Source organism: Podarcis melisellensis (assembly GCF_964234715.1).
Source record: "Podarcis melisellensis genome assembly, chromosome: 5".
NCBI classification, from domain to species: Eukaryota; Metazoa; Chordata; class Lepidosauria; order Squamata; family Lacertidae; genus Podarcis; species Podarcis melisellensis.
The window spans coordinates 61,395,946-61,421,762 of record NC_138537.1 but is presented as its reverse complement, the minus strand read 5'-3'; the positions used below and the strand labels follow the sequence as shown (position 1 = coordinate 61,421,762).

Here is a 25,817-nt window from a genome sequence, read left to right as displayed (position 1 = left end):
TAAATGAATTAATGAAGAATAAGGCTACCAAGGGCAACCAGCCATGACGCTAGTGTACTACTTCTTGATTGTGGGCTTCCCATAGGGACCTGGTTGGGCATTATGACAAGAGGATGCTAGACTAGATGATTTGGATTGATCTCTCAGAGTTCTTCTAATGTTCTTAAGGGAGAAGCAGCACAACTCATTCTTCATTGGCCACAGAGGCCCTGACCGCACAGGAAGGAGACCTACTACTCTGCTCACATACCGCAAAGGTTGCATAAGTACTGGGCCTTATTCTAGAGCATTGACAATGGAAGAAGTAGCTTGATAAACAGACATATGGATTGAGATTTTCAGTGCATATTGCACACTACTGTATGCTAGAGGAGTATGAAACACCCAATTAACCAAGCATAGACAAAACCAAGCAAGCAATGCATCAGTTATTGATGATTTATGTTTATAGAGTACAATAAAACAGCATTTCTATGGCAATTACTTATAGCCAATCACATAAAATGACACCCATACACAAGTAGCAAAATGTCTATCGTGCTGATGAGTGGTGTGTGTGTGTGGAGCCTGTACATTGAGAGAATCCCTGGAGACCACTATAACATAAGACACACAAGGGACTTCACCATAAAAGTGTCCTTGTGTGCATTGCAAGAAAACTAAATTATTCACACCAATGGGAAAATTTAAATGCTTTCATTCCAAGCTAACATCCAGGTGGGAACTTCCAGTATCTGGTGTCCCTACCACTGAACCAAGGCTGCTCCTGTCTGGATAGTCCTATCGCACATAATATTTATTGATCCCCACTAGCGTAGGAACGGGCCATCCAGCTGTTGCTAAGCCACAACTTCCACCATCCCTGACCACTGATGAAGTTTGCTTGGGACTGCTGTGAGTTGTAATTGATGTCTACAGGACCACAGACTCCCCATCCCTGCACTCGAGTGTGTCAGGATGTTGTCAAGCAGCTTGTACAGATAAGATGACAACTCAACAAAATTTAAAGAATGCATGGGCCGCTACACAAGTTACAGCAGAAAACAGGTACATTTAAAGAAGTTGGCAGAAGCCCACTGCTATCCCATCACACTTGTGGGGGCTATATGGCCTTTTTCTCATTCTGTGTGCTATGGAGGGACACATTTGGGAAAGCATTGCCAGTGAAGCTTACCAAGGCATACAGTATGCACAAGGGTGGAAAGATGTGCATCCATGAAACATGCTATGGAACAGAAGTCTGTACGCTCAACGCTGTTAATGCAAACTGACACTAAAGGAGACCTTAGTGCTCTTCAATATGTGACAGTGCACCACTCCTATAATGATTAGGGCTGCAATCTCATCAGCAGCTACTAAAGGATTTATTTGGGGTGACACCACTATGTTGTGTCTCTGTATGTGGCCCAGAGTAAAGCACTTCTGTTGGAGCTTGTTAACGTATTACAGGAACATCTCACTGAAATGTAACACTACTGTAATGTGCATACAGTAATTCCTTCGGGAAAAGGCAATAGTGGTGGTAGGTGCTATGAGCCAATCACTGCCATTAGCCACTTTGGAGTAGATTCACTGATGATACTTATCAAATTTTGACAGGGGCGGGTCCTCTCCACCAGCTTCCTGCATCTTCCCCTTCCCCTGCTTAAAATTTTATCAGTTGCAATGGGCAGGTGCAGCAGTGGCAGGTAGTGAGAAGGGTGTCTGCCTTGTCTCTCTATCCCCTACTCCCTCTAAGTCCCAATGAATGCTGTGTAGCGGTGCACCAGGATAAAACGCCTGGTGATGTATGAGAGAACAGCATCTCCCTTCACTTGTCCTGGTGCCTGAGCATCTTGCCCCTCTCCCTGTGTGTCACTGCTGCTGCTCATGCCAGCCACCAAGTCCTTTTAAGAGAAAGGGAGGCATGGGGAATTAAGTGCTTTGGGAATCAAGGAAGGGCTGGAGCAGAGGGAGGAGTGCAATGATTTCTTAAATGCCAGATCGCTTGGGAAACAAGCAAAATTATTTCTGATAGTAAGGATGAAATAGCTCATTGCTGAGCCAATGCAACGTAAACCGGGGGAAGCTCTTCCATCTTTATTTTGCATGTTTTCTTGAAATCACACAAGCAAGATGCAAATGATTCAAAATAAATAAATACATAACCCCACCTATCCTGCCAGCCTGGAAAATGAGTACTGGATATTCTAAATAAATTAAAAGTAGTGTAAGTATATCCAAGCTCTGTTGCTGGGCGGCTGAGATTTCCCCTACATATGTCATAACAGAGGGATGTCCCACCCCTCACTCATTGCAAGCAACCCATCTGTGGAAAGCTGGACGGCATCTACAGAAAGGACACACTGCTTCAAGGAATCTAAGCAGGTAAAGGTGGCTGGAGTAGGGGCAAAATAAGTCCTCGGCTTGCTTTTGGCCCCAGAAGATGGCAGTTCACAGCTTTCCCCCCATTGCTGAGTCTAAGTGCCATGGGGGGAGGGATGCAGGGTACCTGAGATGATAACATTTACCAAATCATGCATGCCAGAATTCCTGCTGGAAATCCAAACATCTGAACGTTGGATGGGGTGGGGGAAATGTGAGTTTTGAGCACATTTTTTACTGCAGAAAACGGAATGGAAACAGAGGCTGGCTCAAATGAACTGTCATATTCCTTCTTACCTGTGATGCACAATATAGGTGATAATTGAAGCAAACAGGCACAACAGCATGACAGCAGTACATGCATAGACCACAGGGTGCAGGAACTCCCCAGGGTACTGGGGGAGGGTCAACACTGTCTTCAGATCCTGCCAAGTAAGGAAGACAAAACAGATTAATCTTCTAAAAGTATACATGAAAAAGACTGCAACCCAGCGCAGCGCTATACTGGACTTTCCCCAAAGGTTTTATTATTATTATTATTATTAATGGTTGTTGTTGTTGTCAGTCAGAAACCTTGATCTATATTTTAACAACGGCACCTGAGACTCTGCCCTCTGGTTCACCAGTGAGTACTTGGAACTGAGCCTTTTCAGGGTGCCTCTCATCTCGGAAGACTATTCCTAGGAATCTGTTTGGTCCCTTCTTTGTTGAACTTTAGGAGAGCCTTAAAGACTTTTCAAAAATTTCTGCTAGCCATGTGGGTAACTTTATGATGCTTTGTAATAGACCCTTTTAACAAATGCTTCTATCTTTTAATGTCATTTTAATAACCTGGAATTCTGACATATGGGCATTTGTTATATGTTTGTGATTTTTGATGCTGCTAATTGCCTTGCAAGGGTAGATACCCTAAAAGATAGGCTTTTTAAAAAATCTATTTCAAAAACCAAAATATACAAATCCATGGTTTAGTCTAATTATAGGTACCGTATGCATGGAAAGAAGTCAGCTAGCTTTATATACTATAGACAACAACCCTGTTCTTGTTTACATAATCAGTTATACCTGCATGAGAGAGCAATTAGTCAGAGTCTGCAATTTCACCAGGGGTCCTTGTCCTGTCTTTCAACTGACTTTGGCCTCTCATTAGCTCCTTGAACCTTTGTGAAAATAAGCCCACATTCCTGCACACCATTTACTGCTTCCTTCATAAGCAAATATGACATTCTTCCACCCAATAAATGCTTGCCATTCTTTGACAGAGCTCAGAATCAAAGTTGAGTCATATCTTTTCCCCAGTTTGTGGGGTCGCATCCATGCCATACATTTAAAGCACTCTTCAATCATGACTTCACCTGAAGAATCCCAGGAACTGTAAGGGTGCTGGGATTTTAGCTCTTTGATGGGTTCCCCAGCAAATCTCTGGACCCTTAACAAATTACAGTTCCTGGGATTCTTTGGAGGAAAGCATGAGTGGTGCATGCTTTAAATGTATGATGTAAATGTGACCTAGGTTCAGATTTTTGCCAATAAAGTAAGCCAACCCACTTGACTAGTTCAATGAATTAGCAAACTGATATCTTGCAATGGAGAAAGTGATGCAGATAGACCTATGTTATTTATCCAAGGACATAAAGCAGAAGACCTAAATAAATGAAGCTAATTAAGAAGGCAGTGTCAGGGGCTTATGGATTCTCATTCAGAGAGCAGAAAGTCTGAGAATTTCACCACCTTTGACCTACAGAATCTGTAGGTCAAAGGTCAAGTGGGTACTAAGGGTAGCATTATGATCATTTCTATTCTTAGTATGCATAGTACACCCACTCTGTGATCGTGAGAACTCCAATTCCAGCCAGTGCCTGAGCAGTCAAAATATAAATTTTAAATTTTTATCTCAGCCAAAAGTAAAGAAATTCAGCAGAATTCCAGCAGTGTTCCCTCCTCTGCAAACCAAGATTTCTGAAGCCACTTACAAACAGAAAGACAGTTCCATATACCGTACAATCATAAAATAGACAGTGATACTGTGCTTTCAACAGATTTAAAGCAATCATTTCAAATCCCATCGATCAAATATAAAAACTGAAAGCACTGAAATTGTAACAAAGTCAGCTACAAATCAACACCAGCCGGCCACTCCCTTCACCCAGCTCAGCAAATGTTCCTTCTCATTAGAAACACCTTGGATTTTTTTCCTAAAGACCAAGAGTGAACTGGTCCAGTAATCCATCCACAGACCTGAATGCCACATTTAGCAGCCAGTTGTGCACTGCCAGAAAAAGAGGCCAAAAGAAGAGATCAGTATGCATGAAATTTGCATCCAGTGATTTATATACTGTTGCATGTCACCCCAACCTCTGAGCAGTGCAAGATTCCAGGGGGTCCAGGTGCTTACTCATGGTTTGTGTCTCCTTTGGAATGAGGCACAGTGGAGACTGTGGTGTCTTTATGATATGTGAGGTTTTTTTACACATATATGCAACCTGACCCTGTGATGAAGAGGTTGACAGAAGTAACACCCAAAAGGGTCTTGTTTCTCCCATAGCCACAGCCTTGGATTCAAGCAGAAATCAACAGTCTCTCTGACTCTCTCTCCAGCTTTCTGCTTTTCCCTGTAGCTCACATCACTGCCAACTCTTGGATCTCAACTCTGGCTTTGTCTTTCTAACTACTGCAAGTTGAGGGATGGGCCTCACTGGCTCCCACCAATCTGCCATCTCACATTGAGGCCCTTTCCTTTGTTCCCCTTAACGGCCCATTACCTAGGTGATCACCTCATTAAAGGTAAAGGTAAAGGTACCCCTGCCCATACGGGCCAGTCTTGCCAGACTCTGGGGTTTGTGCGCCCATCTCACTCAAGAGGCCAGGGGCCAGCGCTGTCCGAAGACACTTCCGGGTCACGTGGCCAGCGTGACATCGCTGCTCTGGCGAGCCAGAGCTGCACACACGGAAACGCCGTTTACCTTCCCGCTAGAAAGCGGTCCCTATTTATCTACTTGCACCCGGAGGTGCTTTCGAACTGCTAGGTTGGCAGGCGCTGGGACCGAGCAGCGGGAGCGCACCCCGCAGCAGGGATTCGAACCGCCGACCTTTCGATCAGCAAGTCCTAGGCGCTGAGGCTTTAACCCACAGCGCCACCTGTGTCCCTTAAGGATCACCTCATTAGGTGTCCTATATTTCAACACTTGCTGAATCCAGGGATTAGAAGGATCTCAGCATACAGCCCAACACTCCAAACTCATAAGAACACACAGGCACACATTTAGAAACCATTATTATAATTTAAATAGAAACACAATATATCTCACCCTAGGAAGACACCAATCCTGTTCAGCCTGATAATCAGGGGCTGCTAAGTGCTGACGGGCAACTTCAAAGCTCCTGCTCTACATTCCTATGGTTTCTCATCCTTAAATCAAACTTGGACTGGGCACCTCTCAATTAGAGAAGACCTTTAAATTGAGGAATGTCAGCAGATATCTCTTCAAAATACAGTGGTACCTCGGGTTAAGTACTTAATTCGTTCAGGAGGTCCATTCTTAACCTGAAACTTTTCTTAACCTGAAGCACCACTTTAGTTAATGGGGCCTCCTGCTGCCGCCGCGCCGCCAGAGCACGATTTCTGTTCTCATCCGGAAGCAAAGTTCTTAACCCGAGGTACTATTTCCGGGTTAGTGGAGTCTGTAACCTGAAGCGTATGTAACCCGAGGTACCACTGTAGACTATTGTCTTCTGTAAGGTAGGACATACAAGCACTCTAGTCCCAAAGGAAGAATCCAATTTCCTCTTGCACAAGGAGACATGGTTGATATCCATGCCTGGGAAATATCTGCATGGGGTTCTTCCATATTCATTGTACTTTTTCCATGAGATAATTTCTCCTAGTACTAAAATGTTCTAATGTACCTCCTCATGACAACCCAAGTCAGCTGCTTCTTACCTGCTTGTTTTGCTTCTGTCAAATTGTTCAACTCTCACTTGCATAGTGGGTACTGACAAGGGCTGCTTTATGAAGACCCAGGAGGCATTTAAGTAAGGCCTCGTTTGCTCTTTGCTACTGTACAGCCTTTTCATAGATATTTCCAGCTGTTCTGCTGTCTGCAGATGACATAAGAAATACCTTTTGCTCACTTTGTGAGCTTTCAAATGAAAGGAAAGCTCTCTGTTTATATTATAACATACATATTCCTCTGAGGAGAGATTTTCCTGTATTATTTTTAATGAAACAGGACAAAAACAGGTCTGAAGTTGAGGAATGAATCCTGGATATGATAGAGCAGGGGTTCTCAAGCTTTTGGCTCCCATGGGTGCCAATAGAGGTGTCTGGGGGAACTTGTGTGCCCATAAATGCCACACTGACAGCCCCTGTTATCCATTTAACACAGTATTTCCCATGCCTATATATTGACCTGTTCTTCAATTTTGGGCTGTGTGTTCATTGCTTTAGAAATTGCTTAGCCATTTCCTCAGCACAAGATGGGAGCTTACTTGTGCTTTTGGTATTTCTTGTAATAAGAAATGGAAATTCTGCAGTAAACACTGTGAAAGGCCTTCTGCTTGCTTGCTTGCTTGCTTGCATGTATGTATGTGGCTGGCGCATGCCAAAGCCAATCTGCCTTGGCCTTTGTGAATTAAGCCTTGATTTCTAAGGCCACACAGAGAAAGGGTTATGTTATGCCTAATGTAAAGAACTTCTGAATTAGCTGTGGCCAAGGTATCTGTAAACCCTTGGATGGCATTATGCATAAGTTTAATTGTAAGCAGTGCATTTGATTGTGATGACACTTGGGATTGTTGAATATTTATGCTGTGATTCTGCACCTATTTATACCTCCAGAAACGTAAGCGTGTGCAGCTCAGTGCAGAACTGCCGCCTTAATGTTCAACAGGAGTGCTTCTGCCTGCCACTGTTGATTGCTCGGCAAGAAAAACAACAGCAACAGCAGTGGCTTCCAGCTCTCACTAATGTAATCACTGTTATGGGCTATGGAGTCTGGTTAGAATTCTGTTTACAGGCCATTTTCACTTCGGAAATTTATCTAACTGTATAGCGCCAATGACATGATTCTAGGAAGTAACAAGGTAAGTACTTCCTTTTATGTTGCTATACAACAAAACACCAACAACACAATTTTCTTTTGGGGTGGGGGATAATACAACTGGAAGTTCTAATGCTACAATGGCAGCATTAAATATATGAGCGGGAAAATACATACAAAATAACAATAGTGAGTTGCTTAGAAGTGTTTCATTTAGATAGCCCAATTCAACACATACAAGAGCATTTATCTGTGTGTATGTATGTAATCACAGGATTCATCTCATCATATTACGCTCAAGTGCCTCTATGAAAGCTAATGCCATATGTCTTGTTCAGTAGAGCCATTCTGCCTACAGAAGAGTCATGAACAATCGAGCCTTTAAAGGCCATTTTCATTTAAAACTAGTCATAATTTCATCTTTAGCTCACTTCTGATCTGACACAGTAAACCTGTCAAGCGATGGAACTTTAAGCTAAAATACCACAACGTATTAATGGCATTGTAAAATACCCTTTATTCTGTTCTGTACACAGAAAACTGATTTCATTACAGATACACGATAAATTAATCTTGTCTGCCTTTTAATGATAATTAAATCTTATTGATCTGTCAGCCTCCCCTGAGTGATCCCCCGAGAGAGAAAGCAAGCAAAAGATAAAGATAATTTTTTCCACACAGTATGCAAAGTAGTGTAATTGTACATCACATCTGAACAAGGCAGTTTTCTGATTTTATGTCCTAGAGGAGAATATAGAGGACATAAATATTGGTAACCGGCAATGGATATCTGAATTTTTAGAAGAGGGGACACTGAAAAATAAATATCTAAGCATGGCTGAAAATGCAGAAGGACGTCGAGGATAAAGCCTACGTAGATAAAGAAGCAGAAAACAATAATTGCATCATCCTTTCCATGGGAATTATTCTATTCCAGTAGTTATGAACAGTGGCGTAGCGTGGGTTGTCAGCACCCGGGGCAAGGCAAGTAATTTGTGTCCCCTAACCCGTGGATTTTAGCACTCGAGTGCGAGCGTGCCCCTCCCAGATGTTGCGCCCGGTACGGCCGGCCCCCCCTGCACCCCCCACGCTACGCCACTGGTTGTGAAATAGCTTCAAATAATAGAGGGCTTTTATTTCTCTTCCATGGGGAAAAGTTGTCTCAAACAGAAAAATCTATAATACAGAGAAACTGTATATAAATCTTTATGTCATGGAGGAGAAGACAGCTTGAAGGGTACCTAGAAGCAAACATCTGAGTAATGGGAATATGGTACTTGAGTCTAGAAATGTAGCGACAGTGTGGGGAGAGGTGGAGAGGAATAAATCACTATGGACATTTGCAACTGAGGTCAGATCCTGTGTCTGATGAGGCAAGAGGCTAGCCCATAAAAATCCACGCAACAATAAATTAGTCAGTTTTCACATGTGGCAGCGCTCAGTTCTCTCTTTTTTTGCTACTACATCCTAACATGGCTACTCCTCTGGAATACACACCTGTTCAACTCTTTGATGGGGTAATTTTTTAAAAAAGATTGTACAATGTATTGAAGTAACTGTAGGGGGATAGATGTTAAAGACAATACTATTAAAACAACACATCTTGTTTTAAAGGACTTTTCTGCTACTACTTGATAAAATCATATAATTACAGGTGGAAATAACATTTGAGCATGGCAAACATCTAATAAAACATAAAGCAGCCCTATAGATTTCAGGTTGGGTCCAATGGTGGTGAAAGCACGGTGCCTGATTTCTACTGACTGTCCCTGCTAGCTGCAGGCCTCTGTGCCATACCCCACACTTTTCCAGAGGGCCCCACAGACCCTAGGACCAGATCTCCAGGGGAACGGAAACTTAAGTGTTAGGGGAAACTGGCAAAAGACTTGTGCTCCACCTTTTGCCAGCACAGCCACATCAGATATCATCCTCGGTCATTACAGAAACATCTTTCCATTTTTAGTATACTGATTTACTTGGGGAAATCCCATGGGCTCTCTGTCCCCCACTGGAAGGGAGGCAACGCTCAGAGAATAAACACAGGTCATCCCAAAAACATTTCCCACCTATCAAACTTCATAAAATTGGATGGAGTGAGGAGGCCTGGGATGAGGTATTTAGTTGGGGTAACATGCTTGGTGCTGACTCCTCTGTGGTTTAATGAATCTTTCCAAGTAGTTATGGATGCAGTCCGTTCCTATCACAAAAGAGCACAAGGCTGTTGTACCTAGCTCAGCAAGGAATGCTTTTTCTATATCCTACAGTGGGTGGAATGGTGGTCCATCGCCACAAAAGAAATGGAAGTTGGGGGCAGGAAAAACTTGTTACTGTTTCATGGGGAAGAAATGTATGTGTGATTATGATAAATTTATTTTATTGACTTGGGGGGAAAGTAAGGGGGACAAAGCTTGGGGTCAGTGCTTGAGAAACTGTAATAAGGACTGAAACCTCTGAAGGACTTTCTGGAAAAGTACTTTAAAAAGAGTCTTACATATATCCTTTACATCCTTTCCTCAGTGGGACTTACTGAGGAGACATGCACAGGACTATACTCTTAATTAAATTTCTGGAGGCATGCTAAAGTCAGCTGGTTTGTGGGCTACCGCCACAGCCTAAAACAATAAATCATGGCAGCGATTTCAAAACAATGGCTCAAAAGTTTCTGCGGAAATAAGGCAGCGATTTTGTTTTACCAGCAGAGAGAAAGCTTTGCCAACATTTTATGTCGATTTACAAGTTCTGGATTTTCAAGGCTTCAAATCCAGAACAGACTGCCATGATTCTAAAGGAGAAATGTCAAAAAGACAAATGGTTGATCACTGTTTTAAACAATGGGTATCTGAAATCAGGCTTCTCATGTAACAGTGGGCAGATTCAGTCTAAGGAAATGTCAAACATTCAGTTTCAACCACAGATAAGACTTTTCTATAGAAACTTCACTTCTCTCACTAAGCTGAAAATGCATGCTTAGTCTAAGGTATCGCCATAATCACCCCAATGAGGTCAACTTTGTCTAAAAAGAGAGTAGATCAATCTCTAGAAGCATACTTGATCTATCTAGACACAAGATTTACAAGCCTATAGCTCCTAATCTACATAGTAATGATTTTTTGCATGAGGTTAATGTAATCTGGCACAAGGGATCCATAACATTACCTAATGAATTGGCATTCGATGTCCGTGACTTGACTTATATGGACACAGAAGTATAAGGGATGCAGCTCATCTACATTTCTATACTGTACAGAGCACCATTTCAGATTTTGGGATAGGAACAGGAATCTTAGAGAAGTTTAAAGACACATTTTCAGATAGAATCAAGATTTAATTGCAAAAAGCAGTGTGTATTCTAAGGTCATTTGTGGTGGTTACATTTTTTATGCCTCATAATAACTAGAAGCATGTTAGCAATACAGGTCAAACAGTTACACTTGTAAAAACTTTTTTTAAAAGGCAAAAGGACCTGATATTTGGCATACCCAGTACATAGGCTCATTTAATTGTTAATATATTGAGTGTCCAGATATCAGGGGTGGCTAACTCTCTGTCTGGGGGCCTGATGTGACTCTCCAGGCATTTTTTTTCTGACCCCCAAGCTCTCGTCAAAATTAAGGAGTGGCAGCATTTATTTATTTTAAAGCAGACCTAATGCTGGAATGGGAAGAGAAATACTAACTTGTCCCATTATTCTTATTCTTATTCTTATTTCACTACTACTCCCTGTATCTTCTCATTGTCTCACATATTCATTTTTTCCTTCAATTTGTTTTATGCCTTCCCCAGAACAGTAATTAATACACATCTGCATATCTGAAAAGTGTTTATATTTGTAATCCCACTTTGTAACTTGCCTCCAAATCTCTTTAGTGCATGTCTTCAGCCTTTCTGTTTCCTTGCGTGACTGTCATCACACGGGGACAGGTGGAGACATACATACTGGGAAGCCCTGCTGCCTCCTGTGCATCACTTCCCATTCTTTACAGTTGTCCGTGAACAGTCCTCCGAAGTTCTGGAGTAAGGAACCTCCTGCGTTTATGGAGGTTCCCTTTGGGGATGAGAAAGGGGTGCACCAGAGGGGGGAATGGCTTGCCAGTGCACAATTGCACAAACGAAGGGCTTAGCCACACTTCCTCTTGTCCCACTCCTTTTCTCTGGGGGAAACCGCTCTTTAGAGCCCAATCAGACCCAATGGCAATTCAAGTTTCCCCCATTTGTTCTGATCTATCACTAAAGAACGTGTTTTCCCTTGGAAAGGAGTCTGCTCAAACCCAGATTTAGAAAGTGCGGGTCAAGCAGAAAACCATTTGGACCCATGCTTCCGAGGCATGTGGATGAGCCCTAGCAGAATGAATGAAGAGGATTTTTGTATGGCTCTGATTCTAAACATATATTTCTGGGCAGAAATCTAATGCTTCTTTTTATTATTCTAAACTTAGTATATAAAATCTTGATTTTTATAGATCTGGGAATTACGTTAAATATTATACGATCCTGTTGCTCCCAAATGACTTAGGGAGCACAATTAATAGGATTTAATTCTTATCATTGCCTTTCCAGTTGGTTCCACTCCTAAAGACAATCACCTCTTATTCTGCAATGCTCTTAGCATCTGCCACAAGGACCCTGGCAGCCTACCAACAGGGAACAATTTCCTACAATCACATGTGATTCACTGTGCCAAATCCATCCCTGCCAAGCACTTCTTCCTCTTGAAATGTGTGTCGGGTACTCAGGCCCAAGGGCAGATGAGACAAGCAATTTGAGGCAGGGGCCCGTAGTGTCTGCCGGTGTAGAGTAAGGACCAAGAACCCTACCACAGTCAGAAACATCTCTAACTGTCGGAAGTCAGCAGATGTCAGATAGCTTTATAACAGTCAGTGGCAGCAGAATGATCCTCTGGTGCCACCTAATTTCCTAGACTAGGAGGATTATGGGCTGTGATACAAATCTCTTGGATGGAATTGCCTTCAGTTTCCTCCCTTAATCAGCAGCCAAGTTGTACTGGGAACTAATGCTGGATCTACTGAATTTCTGGCTTGACCCCATCACACTTGACAATATTTCTGTAATCTTTCCACCCTCTTCCACCTGAGACCATTATTTTTTGGTTACATTTTCCAGAAAGTATGCAGACGTTTAGATACAACTGTTAATAAAAAGAATGTAAATATTGGGAAATATTGAATGAAACGCAAAAAAATGGATATATTATGCTGATATATTCATTTCTATCTTGATTGCACCAACACTTTAAACAATTGAGCAACATCAAAACCTTTCCACTTGCTTGAACAGAGAAGAGGCCAGCCTATAGAGACACCTGGATATTTGCTTCACAACAAACAACTCTAACACAAAACCAAACTGTAATAATTAATCTGACCATAGTGTCATTGCTCTAACAGTTTAACAAAGAGATGGGCTAATTTAGGCCTACGCTTTATGCTGTTACACAGCAGGATTTACATTATCCTTGCAGCTATGCAAACAACGTTCACAATCGCTATTGCCTTACTAACACACTTTGTCTTACTGCAGCTAAGCCTCAGCACAATAATACTCCATTAAGGTTTGATGGTGTTTTTTTTATGTTTCCATGTAATTTAGAACTCCACAATGGTTTTTCTTTTTCAAAACGGAACACCAAAATTAATCTATATATCCCAGGGAACAACAAACCATAGGCACTGCTCACATCATTTCAATGGAGTATGCAGTAGGTAGCTTTCCTGGTGGATTATTTCTTCAACACACTCACATACTATGTATTTGCAGAATTATCTCACTTAAGGGTGCTTCTAGATGGGTGTTAACTGACGGATTGGTGCTTCTCATGCATGCAAGATTTTGCAACATCCACATGACATCACTGGCATCAAAACACCAACCTGAATTTCCCCTACCTCCGCCATTAATCCAGATTTACTTTTTCCAGGGAAAATCCAGTAAGGGGGGGGGGAATTCTTAAAACCCCCAACATCTGTTGCCAAAGATCCATTTTTGCTACCTCAATGACCTGTTTGCAAAGTACACTCCTGTCTGGAAACAACCTAAACTATTCCATAACACTGTGAGGTAGATTAGGCCAAAAGAGAATGATAGGCTGAAGGCCATGCAGTGATTAGTATTAAAACCAAGATATATCTAGATCAATTCCAATATTCCACCCACAACTGGAGTTCATATTTATTTGGCATGTCTATATTACTTTCTTGCTGGTATTAGAGAACATGTAACTGTTACTTGGGCTAAAGAAAAACCATCAATTATCACAATAAGAGATGCCACTGATAACAGACATCCTTCGCCGAGTATCTAGGTATTCTTCACCCATATTCATGTCAAATCTCTAACTTTAATAACCCAAGATGTCCTATTGCAGATGAACGATTTCAAATGACATAGTGGTTGTTAGAGATTTTCACTGATAATTTTAGAAGCTCCAAGAAATCATTCTCAATATGACGATGAAAATTGGCTTGTTTTCAGAGGTATGGAGGAGGCATATTGCTTCTACATACACATACTTCAAGAGCAGGACTGGGTGAACAAAATTATATCCTGTTTTTGACATACTAAGAGTTTTAAGTAAAAACATGGTATATAATGAAATTTCAATCTTGTAACCAATCTCAGTCGTTATGTTAAGACCCACTAAAGGCAACAGAATGCATAATACTGCACACATCAGATTGCATGAACTTAGAGTTAAAATGTATGCAGTCATCTAAAAATATATCCATGGTATTTGTAAAGAAGACCAGAAAAACCAGAGTTTCTCCCATTCCCATTCAAAGTTTTTAAGTTCACCACTTAGAACTGACTCAGTTCTAGGTAAGCCCAAATGGGTGTGGTACCTGCAGCAACAACAGGTGCTTTTGGGGGAAAGAATCTTGGGAACCAGGGCAGAATTATCGAATGAACAGCTAAGTGTTTGAATATAACTTTATTTGCCAAAAATAAAATAAAAAAGTGCTATGTTAATTGAGAGCATTTGATCTTCAAATGGATTCTGAAGTATTCTGCAGTGGCTGAAAAGAAATGGATCACAAAACACTGAAGGCATTCCGTTTAATAAAATAGACAATAACATTTGAATTTAAGGACTCCTTGTCACAGCCTTGAGCCATGATTGGTTGACATCTGCGCTTCATCTGACAGCAGCAGATTGGTATTCTCTACACACGTCCTCCCAATTCCTGTCGTCTGTGTTTGCTGCCCTTTACACATTACACACACGGTGCATTATTTACTCAACCTTTCAGTAACGTTCACAGGCAGCACCTTCTCTATGCAAGTACGCACCAAAATTAAGGCTAGATTCAATAGCATGGTGTGCAGACATGAGGACTGCCTCTTACAAAATGTCAAGTGGGTCTGCATAACCCTTCTGAACGCTGTAGGAAATATTCCCTAATGTGGTTTTCTCCAGCTGCATCTGTCACTGTTTCATGTTTATTTCTTTGTTTGATGCGATATTTTATTTAGTGTGCCTTTCGTATCAGTCATGGTAACTTTCAGGTTAAGGTAATTCTTAAATAACTGCATTGTGAACTCAAGTGTGACTGAGGACAACCCTCAGCAGCCTTGTGTGCTAGCACTGCACAGAAATATTTTTTTTCTTTACAAACAGCCATTTAGTAAAAAGAATGCTGTCATCAGCACACAGACGTGAATTTCAAGAGCAGCCAGCCAGGGCTACAGCATCCCTGTTTAGAGAAGCAGGCAATCTATTCTTTCCCATTTATTAAATGATTCAATATTGCAGCATGCCAGCAACTAATTAGTATGATCAACATAATGCTGGACATTAACAAGGGTAGTCATCTTCTTTGGAGATGTAAAGGGCCTAGGATATATATATATATATATATATATATATATATATATGCAGTCAGCCCATTTATTTGTTTACTCCCCCACCGCCAATAGTGTCTTGATGGAACTTTGATTTTTTTCAGTATTCCATTAAAAGTCATTTGCGGCAAGGCCTGTAATTAGGCAATATGGCTTTGCTCTTTTCACTCGTAGTTAACTTACTTTCTTCAAAACAATCTCATATTCAACTGAATGCAAAAAATAATTAACCAGGTACCACGTAAGAAGACAGACAGACATAGGCACACACATTTGCGAAGTAATATACTCACCATTAGCACTGCAAAGTTACCAAAGTGAGTACTGTGAAGGGTAGTGATGTTGCCTGTAGAGCTGATTATGTAGCACCCTTCTCCCCACCAGCCTCCATGTCCATCTAGAAGGTCAAAATCCCAAAAGACTGCAATGGGGTTTATACCCTGTGTAAAGTGCTTCAATGCTATAGTAAGAGGACTGGTGAGGTTTCCGATACTGCACCCATCTGCAAAAGGAACAAACTGAATTAGAGCAATGAAGTGGAAAATGCTTTATTGCTACATGCTCCAGACAGAGGTTCTTAAAATTTTGAACACACACACACCAGAAAAACCAATAGCAAATATTCCCCCCCAATTGATCCCCATAAAAGAGGTTCTGGTCATCTATAAAAAGTTTGGAATAGTTAATATTACCTATAACTGCCATTTAAGTCTATTGTTTTTCAGATGATATGGTAATGGTTTGTAAAACTAGATTTACTACAGAAATACCATGAATTAAAATGAAGTTGGACCATTGCTTCAAGTAAAAAAAGGGGGGTACTCCTCTTTTTTTAAATTTTTTTTTTTTTTTTTGCTACGGTTAACAGTTAAGGCATCTTTTTTAGTACAAAGCTGAAATCCAAACCTCTTAAAATGTGAAAAGAAATGGGAACACAGTTCAGGATCAAATAAAAGGTTAGAACTGCATGGGTTGAATATTTCATCTAAGGAAAATATTTAACCTATTATTTTCACCTTTAAAATCACCTGTTTTAGATTTATGCTATCAAAAACTACACTGATGACTATGACTATGTAAGCAACAGGACTCTCTCTCTCTCTCTCTCTCTCTCTCTCTCTCTCTCTCTCTCTCTCTCTCCACTGTCCCACAGATTATTAATCTTAAATTGTTAATCTCCAGGATTTGCATTTCAATAGTCATGGTCAAAATTAAAAAGCAACATCCCTCCCTCCCACCCTTCATGCCATCTTTACTTTACTTATAAACTTCAATAAGCAACATAAATGATAGTTCTAAGAAAGGAGAATCATGTGTTTACAGCTACAGTGCTTCGGCAATGTGCAAGTTTATTTGAATAAAACCTGACAGGTAGGAATAAACCCACATACTTGCGTTAAAGCACAGGCAATTCTCCCATCAGCAGACCTGCGTACTTCACTGCACCATTCTTCTATATACTCTAATGTATAGCCTAGCTCTCAGATTAAAGAAGCAGCACATCACACTTACCTATTTTAATGAAGACAACTGGCGTGCCAACGGTCCTGTGCTTCCCATAATCTGCAAGGTTAGATGAGTTTGCAGTGCTCGGGAAGAGTTTTCCATTCCGAAAGGCAATAAACTGTAGCTTGCAAGAGGAGTTATCAACAGATTGCAAGGCTGAAGACGAAGAGAGGACAGACCGTGGCAAATGAGCTGAAGCTACAGCCACGGCATCCTGTACAATGAGAGGAAAAAAGAAAATTTAAAATGCAAATCACAACAGGGCTGCTTTCATTATGTTTTAAACTCCTGTACGAGAAATGTACGCTGCCTCTCTTCTTTTCCAACATACTAGAAGCAACCAAAGGAGCAGGAGCTGTAACCATGGGAATAGGATTGGTACAGTGCATATTAAAACAGAAAACGTTTTGATTGAATGTGCGAGTCTGTATGGTCAAGCTCCCTGCTGCAGAGGTGAGAATGGTTCTTACCATGCCTGCTAGAGGGTCCATCAACACTGCAGATCTGATTTAAAGAGACAACCTCTGCCAGGTTTTCTCCTTCACTTAAAACAGAATCAGACAACTTACATTAAAACATATCTCTCTGAAAGGGTAATTAAAGGGGACTGAAATGTGTTTTATTAATACAAAGAATTGCATCAGAGGGTGACTCTAAACACTGAAGTATGCAATGCAGTCGGTTTCTTATTCTTTACTCAGACCATGATTTCATCCTTAAAGAAAATCACTCATCTCACTGTTGCAGGAAATGTGGAAATAAATACACACACACACACACACACACACACACACACACACAGCACTAATGTGCTTGAAGGAGGAGGCAGGGAATATATTGAGGCTGTCAGACCACGAGAATGGGACAGAGTTGTGACTGTTTACATGTTTTTAGGTTACTGAAACAAAATGTACATACATTTGCCATTACATTACTGAGCTGGTTCTGCTTCTACTTAACTCCTCTTTCCCTTATACAACTGGTGACCTTGTCATCATTAAGCCCAGAGGCATGAATGGGGAGGGGGAGGGGTGCAAAACAAAAGGAGGGGAGAGACAAAATAAGGGGCTGCCCTCTGATTTACAAACTCCTGTATTTTGCTCCTCTCTCTCTCTCTCTCTCTCTCTCTCTCTCTCTCTCTCTCTCTCTCTCTCTCTCTCTCTCTCTTTATAAAAACACAGCAGCATGAAGACTGAGTAATTTTCATCTCCCCAGAAGCAAGATACATATTTCTATGGCATCTCATTAACATTTATTGCCCCACACTTTCTTAGAAGCAGCATCTTTGAAAACAAGGACTGAAAAGAAGCTTCACCATCATACATGACGATGCTAGAGTATTTGTATTTGACTGTAATAAATTGGCATGTGACGGACAAGCATGCAAAGACAGACAAAGCTGCATGCTGAAAAGGGCACATGAGTTATTACTATCATGAGGAGGAGGTGGCAGGCCAAGGTTTGAGTTATTTGGGGGAGGGTATTATTCAAAGGGCATTGGCACCAACTATTCCTTTGGAGCCAAGGGGGCAATGGTATTACTGCCCTGCCTTACTACACAGTTGAGTTGGTTTTTTAAAAGTAAGTTCAGGCTTCTCTAGGGCCAGTCCTTACTATTAGGTGGGATGACACAGCTCAGCTTATATGGTGTGTTTGCAGGGGGGGGGGGTCACAATTAAGGAACAGCAAATAGTCAATTATTAAATCTGTTACTATATCTTTGCCATCATGGAAGGTTCCATTTGCCCCCCCCCCCAGTAAATGCCAAAATGTCTTAGAGCTTCCTCCAGTGCTCTGTTGTGTCTATTGAAAATCTTATTGATGGATGAAACAGATGATAGGTTGTTTAGGTAAAGGTAAAGGGACCCCTGACCATTAGGTCCAGTTGTGGCTGACTCTGGGGTTGCGGCGCTCATCTCGCTTTATTGGCCAAGGGAGCCAGCGTACAGCTTCCAGGTCATGTGGCACTTCTGGCGAACCAGAGCAGCACACAGAAACACCATTTACCTTCCCACCGGAGCGGTACCTATTTATCTACTTGCACTTTGACGTGCTTTTGAACTGCTAGGTTCGCAGGAGCAGGGACCGAGCAATGGGAGCTCACCCCGTCACGGGGATTCGAACTGCCAACCTTTTGATCAGCAAGCCCTAGGCTCCGTGGTTTACAAGATGGTAAATTTCCATAGTATGCATATAACCGTTTTGATGGGCAGATTGCAGATCAGGTTTGTAAACACAATCTAAGAAAGCAGGGAGACATCAGGTTTTACTATATTGTCTGTAGAAGATGACTGATCAGCAACTGACTTATCCATTGGTTACATGCACATCACAGCAAGTTATTGTTTGGTAAATGTTTAGCTGCATTCACCACCAAGCAATAGGACTTGGGGCTCATCTGCTTGGAGATTTTGAAAGTATCCCACCAAGCATTTTACAATAGCTTTTGTAAGGATGAAGACAACCAGTTGCTCTGAAGCAGGGATGAGAAACCATTTTTCAGTCTGAGGGCCACAATCCCTAATGGACAACTTTCTGAGGGCGGCATTGCTAGTGGCGGTGGGCATGGTTAGCAGAGAAAGTGGGGGGGGTGTGTGTGTGTGACTCGTTCCTTTGTACAGTAGGCTACAATCTAACCACACAAAAGTATGAGATTACTATACATCCACACACCCATCTTTCTGTTTTCAATTCCAGCCAGGCAGAAGAACACAAAAGCTACAGAGCAGGGCTGGTAAGGTCAGGGGAGAAGGGTGTGGTCCAGAAATAGGTGTGACCACATAGGGAGGTCTGGAGGGTGGCCTTTGGTCCCTGATTCCCCACCCCACTCTAAAATGTGGTGAAACTGAAGTAGCAATAGCCGGTGAAGCATTTTGCACTGAGAAAACCCTGTTAGCAACCACGGGATTGCATGTTGCTGGTTTCAGCATCTCCTGTCTCTACTGCCATCTCTACTGCCAACTTATAAAGTTATGAGCTGGAATTTCCCTCCTCCAGTGGCTGCTGGAGGTTTTGCCTAGTGAACCACCTAGCCGCTTTAAACCCACATTTGCTGCCCTAATAGAATGTTGTTGAAAAGTCAATTTTTTATATTTTGAAGGAAGCACGAAGAAGCATACAGTAGGTGAGAAAAGAAAACTTGTAAACATAGGTTGTTACATCTCTGCTAGAAAAGGAGATTCTGCTGCTGGCACTGGGACAACAGGGACACCTTGCAGTTTGTGATGTATTTAGTATCAATTCCACACTGCATGTTATTGATCAAAAACACCCTAGCATTTGCTGCGACTTTCTTTCAGATATTGTAAAGAAATCTTGCATAACTAACAGAGCAGACATAAATTTTGAAAATTATGGCTCAAATGAATCATTATTACAAGCATGTACCCCACTTCAAGTTGTCAGGATATTAGTAATATTCATTCAACAATTTTTTTTTTAATAGTCTGGGTTTACATTCAGAAAAATACTGCACACATGATGCTCAATGCTTAGGCCAATTAGCTAGCTATTACAGCACAGTTAGTCCAATCCTGAAAACACCAGAAATGCTTAAATCTCAAAAAAAAAAAAAAATCAATAGACATGATATTTACCTATGCATTCCTTTTAACAAAATGATTAAGCAGGAGCTATTTTTTTGCTGGATTGCAGTTCCATTCAAAACAATGCTCATGTAACACATTTATACTGTAATCCTGTACATGCTTATCCAGAAAAAAACCCCACTGAGTTTAATGGCCTTACTCCCAAGATTGCACTGAACACAGAAGGATCTAGGCAGACTTTCTCTGAATTATGACAAAACCTTAATCCAAAATTCCATATTCTGTCACCAGTAAGACTTTCTGAGATAACTCTTGTTGCAAACAACACCCTACACACCAAACCAAGCACCCCTAACATAACAATTCAATATCAGTTTCTGTAAAGTAGCACAGTAGACACACCCAAGGGAACTCTTTAAAATATAGGTTTAAAAGGAAAAAAAAAGGTATCCAGATGTATAGATGGGGAATTCCTAGTAATCATGAAAATGTGAGAACATTATAAAAAAAATATTCAGGAATAATATATTAGGGAATGCAGCGCTGCAAACTGAAGAACAAAACTTTGATTGTAATCCATGTAAGGATCCCACTGATTCGTATGGAACTTATCAGAGCTTATAGTATAGTGGTTAACAAACTCAGTTAAGAATTCCTGCTTGAGTTGTAATGAAGGGGTAGTTTGGCTGTAAGGAGAAGCCATTGTTTCCTGCTATGTGTACAAGCTTCAGGGTTATGTATTTCTTCGCTGCTCCTGCCTCCTCTTGCACAGCTGTGAAGAGGAGAGTGGAAGTTTTTGCTTCCAATTTTAAACAAACAGAACAATTTTATTTAAACTTGTCAAACTCTCTTTAAAATGCAATTAGTTAGAATGAGCCAGGATCAAACCAAGGTTTCAGATCCCAGCTTATTTTGGAACCAGAGTCTCCCAAGGTTCAAGAAAATGGATTCTGACTTCATCCTTCTGACAATATACAGGGAGAGGAAGGGGAGGGTCTGAGGCCAAGGCTCACACATGTGGTAGTAAACCCATTACATCTGCATGAGTCCTGTCATTGCTGGCACCTGTCCATCTCAAGAGACAATGGAGTGCGCTTCCAGGGATGAAGTCAAACTGCCGCATTAGCAGCAGTGAAATGACATCTCCAGGGCACGAAGCCTGGGCAATGTGTATGGAGGACCTAGGGTGCCCAGATAAGACCCATCTTTTGGCCTCGTTGGTGTGGTTCAAAGAAAATCACAGCACCAGCTTGGCTGCAGGAGATGCCAGAAGGAGGTGTACAAGGCATCGTCCATCCATCTTAGGAACTCCACTCCGGATTTGTGTAGGGTTTACTCCTTAGCCTTTTCTTCACCCAAAGATATGCCGCAAGGCAACAGAGGATTAGGATCAGAATTTTCCTTCTCCTAGATGAGCTACCTTCCCATGTTGACAAACCCCATCTGCCAAATGTATATTAAATGCTTCGACAATAGTGTAAAAAAAACTATATAAATTGTTATTTCTGTCACCATCAGACATAGGGTAACAGTATTACCAGCAACTAAAATATACTCTTTCATAGTTCCTGAGGGTGGGAAGTGGTAATCTGCTAGCATGTTTTAGAAGTATAAATCATTTGAAGTTATTAGTCGAGTTACTAGCGTCAGGTAGTCCAGTTGGGCAGAATGGATACTGAATTCAGATTCAGATTAGACTAGACCATAGGGCACAGGGAATATGAAAACTCTAGTACAGTACAGACCATGATTAAGAAAGGTTTCTAGCTGAAAGAAAAGCAGCGCATTTGAACCTGTCCAAAATTTAATTAAAACTTTCTCTGTCAGGGCAACATCCCTGTTAAAGAAACATGCTGATCTTCAAGGCTGTTAAAATATTTTCGTATTGGGGCATACCTAGATTATAGAAGAAACAAATTCTCTGGCCTTGTGTAGTACATGCTTCATTAATCTTAATACATAAATGAGAAGCACACCAAGAATAAGCTAACGGAGCCTTCATATTTGAACAGCTCCTACTGATGAGCTTATATAAGCTTTCAGACAGCTAATCAGCAAGAAAGGTATAGCCTTATTTGCTTTCTCTCTGTAGCTCTACAGACTTTTGATCATAAATTTTAAAATATGTTGAAGTGGTGAATTCATAGAAATATTGCTGAGGAGTGAAAACCTGTGTTGTTTGGCAGAAATTTATCTCTAATCTTCTGAAGCGTTAGAGAGCTATACAGATGGTACCTGCCCAGAGATTTCAAGGGAGGGTCATATCTGGCTCTAAGCCTTCCCGTCCTTTCTTAATGGTACATTCATAGCTCATATTGCATGCCACCAAGTCATTTCATCAACAGCATTATCAGTTCATTCACTCTTCTCTATCTCAGCAGCCCTTCCTCATAAGATAATATAGAATCGAGCCATTCATTCATTTTCTTCAACTCATTCATCCTCTTCCTTCTTTCAAGAAAAGAGGTTTATGTAATTTGTCTAGGAATGAGGATTTATCTAATTTTAATATGTTTAGTCATCCTTTCTGGTCTAAGAAGCACAGAGAGACATGATGATATGCTGCTGTTGAGGCCATAACTTGCCCCCTTGTCATCCGATGTTCTTCCTTCTTGCGTAGAACCTGGCTGAGATGCTCTGTCTGCTGCCACCCTTAAGTCCACAGTTTGGGAGGGGCACGTATGCAATTTTATGAAAAATCCGGTCTTACCAGTGAAGTTGAGAGAGAGAGAAATCTGGCTAAAACTTGATTCCTACTTCTACTGGTGTAGGAGCCCCCTTTGTAACTGTTGGGGTGTAGGTGTACCAGAAGCCAGCCAGTAGTGACTGGTTTTACCCTGCTGTAATGCTGGCTAGCATCCCTGCTCCCAACACACTCAGCCAATTCGGAAGAGCTTATTAAGAGGGAAGGGAATGTCAGCCTGTCAGTCGACAGGAAAAATGTCTTCTCTCTGGTCTACTCATTGTCTATACATGGGTGGACCTCCAGAGTCTAGGTTACTGTGTCTCTGGTGACTCTGCTTTTCATTGTGTTACAGTTAGAGCACTACGAAGTCCATTGCTATGGTCACAGTCACAAGCTGATGGGTCCAGGAAGAAAACAATCCTGGGGTTTAGATATAGAATGAGCAATCCTCTTTTAGTATTGTTACCACTCACCCCTTGTCACAATTGATGTTGAATCCTATACCTGGTGCTGGGACAGGAGCTGCCGCAGGAGCTGTCGTCGAGAGATGAGTTAGGTGAAATACCCACTCTCTCACCCAAGCAAGTGGTCCTATAAGGGGCCTCGAGGCTACTAGGCATGTGCCAACCCACCTCCTGGTCTGTTGCCATTGCCACACATCCAGGTGGCTAGGTCATGGTTGCAGGAAAGGTGCTATCGATTTTCAAACGTTTTTACAGCAAGCCTCTGGCAGCACACAGGTTGTCAGAAGCAGGACCCCTGCCTGTATGTCAGGGGTGAGGAAATGGATCAAGCTGGAGCCTTCTCTTCACATGGGCCAAGTTTGACAGGTAGACAAGGCCACTGTACTCAGGTGTTTTCCAAGTCCTGATGATCAATTGTTTGTTAGGTCTTCAAAGTGCTTTGCAAAGCTCTATGCAAGCAGGAACCACCAGGTGATTGTTGTCATAGCCCTATCCTAAGCCCCGTTGCTGAGCAACCAAGTGCAGAGCTGTGTGAGATGGGAGGCCAAACAAACAGGAGATAGGAGTCTCTGAGATATGTTTGCTGGTAAGCCAAGTCCACATGAGAAGTCTAGAGTGTTCTGAGGGTTGGGCAAACAGCTGTCCATGTAGTTCAATGTTCCAGGGGTCAAGGAAACCAAGCGATCACAAAGCCAAGGGTCCAGATGGGGAGCAGCAAGGTAGGGCCAGTAACCACAGGTGTTGTTCCCAGCATCTGACTGCTGACAAAAGGCCCTGTTTAAGAAAGCTGAAGCCAACTGGTTCTCATCCATGCCTTCTCCTCCATTGTCCTCAAAGGCCAACCAGCTGCAGGTGGAGTCAGTCCATTTCCCCTCCCTTCAGACTGCTGTTCAGTAGGGAAGGTTGACTCCTGGCCCATGACAATTGTCAAGCAGGTGGGTGTGGCCTGGCCTGGCCAAAAATGGATAAGAGGTTTCCCACTACTACTTGTAAGGCATACCTTGCCACTGAGAAGCTGTATCCAATAAAAGTTGTGACTGGCTTTCCAAAGAACTGTCTCACTTCTGTCCCTCCTCTGTCTAGATCCACTCCTGTCTGAAGGCTTAAATCTGCCATGACAAAGATTTTTCAGAACCATCAGCAGTTCTTTATAGAGTCCTACCCCTTTCCAAGTATATTACCTTTATGTTTTTCATAACTGAAGTTGGAGAAACTTTCTGGTATAGAGAGTCCCAATGCTCCATAGTAAAATGTTTCAAAAGCAGACATGCTTTTCAGACTGCAAAACCACAAGACAGCTATGCTATTTTGTCCTGTGAACTTTTCATTGGCTGCTTTTCACTGGCAGCTGGGATGCACTGGAAAAAACACGTGTGTCTATATTGTCTATGTATATATATTTTTTTTAAAAGTTAAATGAATGAATGGCTCTGGGTGAGTGACAAACTGTACATATATCAAAACATATAAAAAATCACACAGAGATCATTACAATAAAAACATCACAGTACCCAAAGCCATTTTTTAGTTCTCTCTCTCACCATTGCACTCATGCTCCCACCCTGGTCTTCCCTCAACACTAGTTGAATTCCTCAAAACAGAAAACCGAGTAAAACACAAGGCTATTAAAATGTGATCTGCTTGCGGTGGCTGCATTCTGCTATGCTGATAGCAGCTGCTTCCATACACAGGCAGAGCCTGCAGCTTCATACACTACCACATGTTCCTTTGACTTAGGTATCATGGTGGCATGGAAACCTGCAGGTTGTGTTCATGGTCAAGAAGCCACACAAAGTATATGCTACTAGCAGGGATCAGCCATCACAGGCATACAGGGTAGGGTGTGGGGTTGAGTTGTGTCCTATATGAATCGTTCAAGAATAGAAAAAGAGAGAGGTGAAGTTGGATAGGTATTTGTTCATTTGGATTTCATGGCCTTGCAGCAGGATCTGGATTATTTCACGATCCATTAATAATAATGGAAATGTCACAAAGGTATCTTACAGAATACCATTAGTCATACTTAGCCAGAAAATTAAAGAGAGGGGGAAAAAACACGTGGTACTGCTGAATGCTCCCAAAAGCTTGCAAGCGAAAAGACAAGTGCCCTGATTCAGCTCGAGTTGTGCACAGGTCTATGTGACTAAATGTGAATGAGCTAAGCTGAGAGTAATGCAGCGCAGGCCATTAGCTTCCAACTGCACACTCAATGCATGGCTCCTGAGCTTGCAAGTGAAACATGCAGCACTGGAGTTTAGAAAACTTCTGAGTATGGATCACCTCATCTAGATCAGGCTGAGCAAGCAGTTATAGCCATTTATGCAGAAGTATTCATCAGAATACTAAATGCAGA

General features: G+C 41.7%; 1 protein-coding gene across 2 annotated transcripts in view; it reads right to left on the bottom strand.

The window, feature by feature from the left end:
* The window catches only part of ADGRA1 (adhesion G protein-coupled receptor A1), a 302,973-nt gene that overhangs the window by 55,752 nt on the left and 221,404 nt on the right, over positions 1 to 25,817 (bottom strand). The window contains exons 1-4 of one of the 2 annotated variants that reach the window (XM_081912623.1): positions 17,237 to 17,272; positions 16,773 to 16,980; positions 15,554 to 15,762; positions 2,662 to 2,789 (exon numbers count right to left, since the gene is read on the bottom strand). In XM_081912623.1, the coding sequence (XP_081768749.1) occupies positions 2,662 to 2,789; positions 15,554 to 15,762; positions 16,773 to 16,980; positions 17,237 to 17,257 (566 nt within the window). In that variant the 5' untranslated portion in view covers positions 17,258 to 17,272. Of the gene's footprint in view, positions 1 to 2,661; positions 2,790 to 15,553; positions 15,763 to 16,772; positions 16,981 to 17,236; positions 17,273 to 25,817 lie in introns of those variants that run through there. The other variant, XM_081912622.1, reaches the window with a different exon arrangement.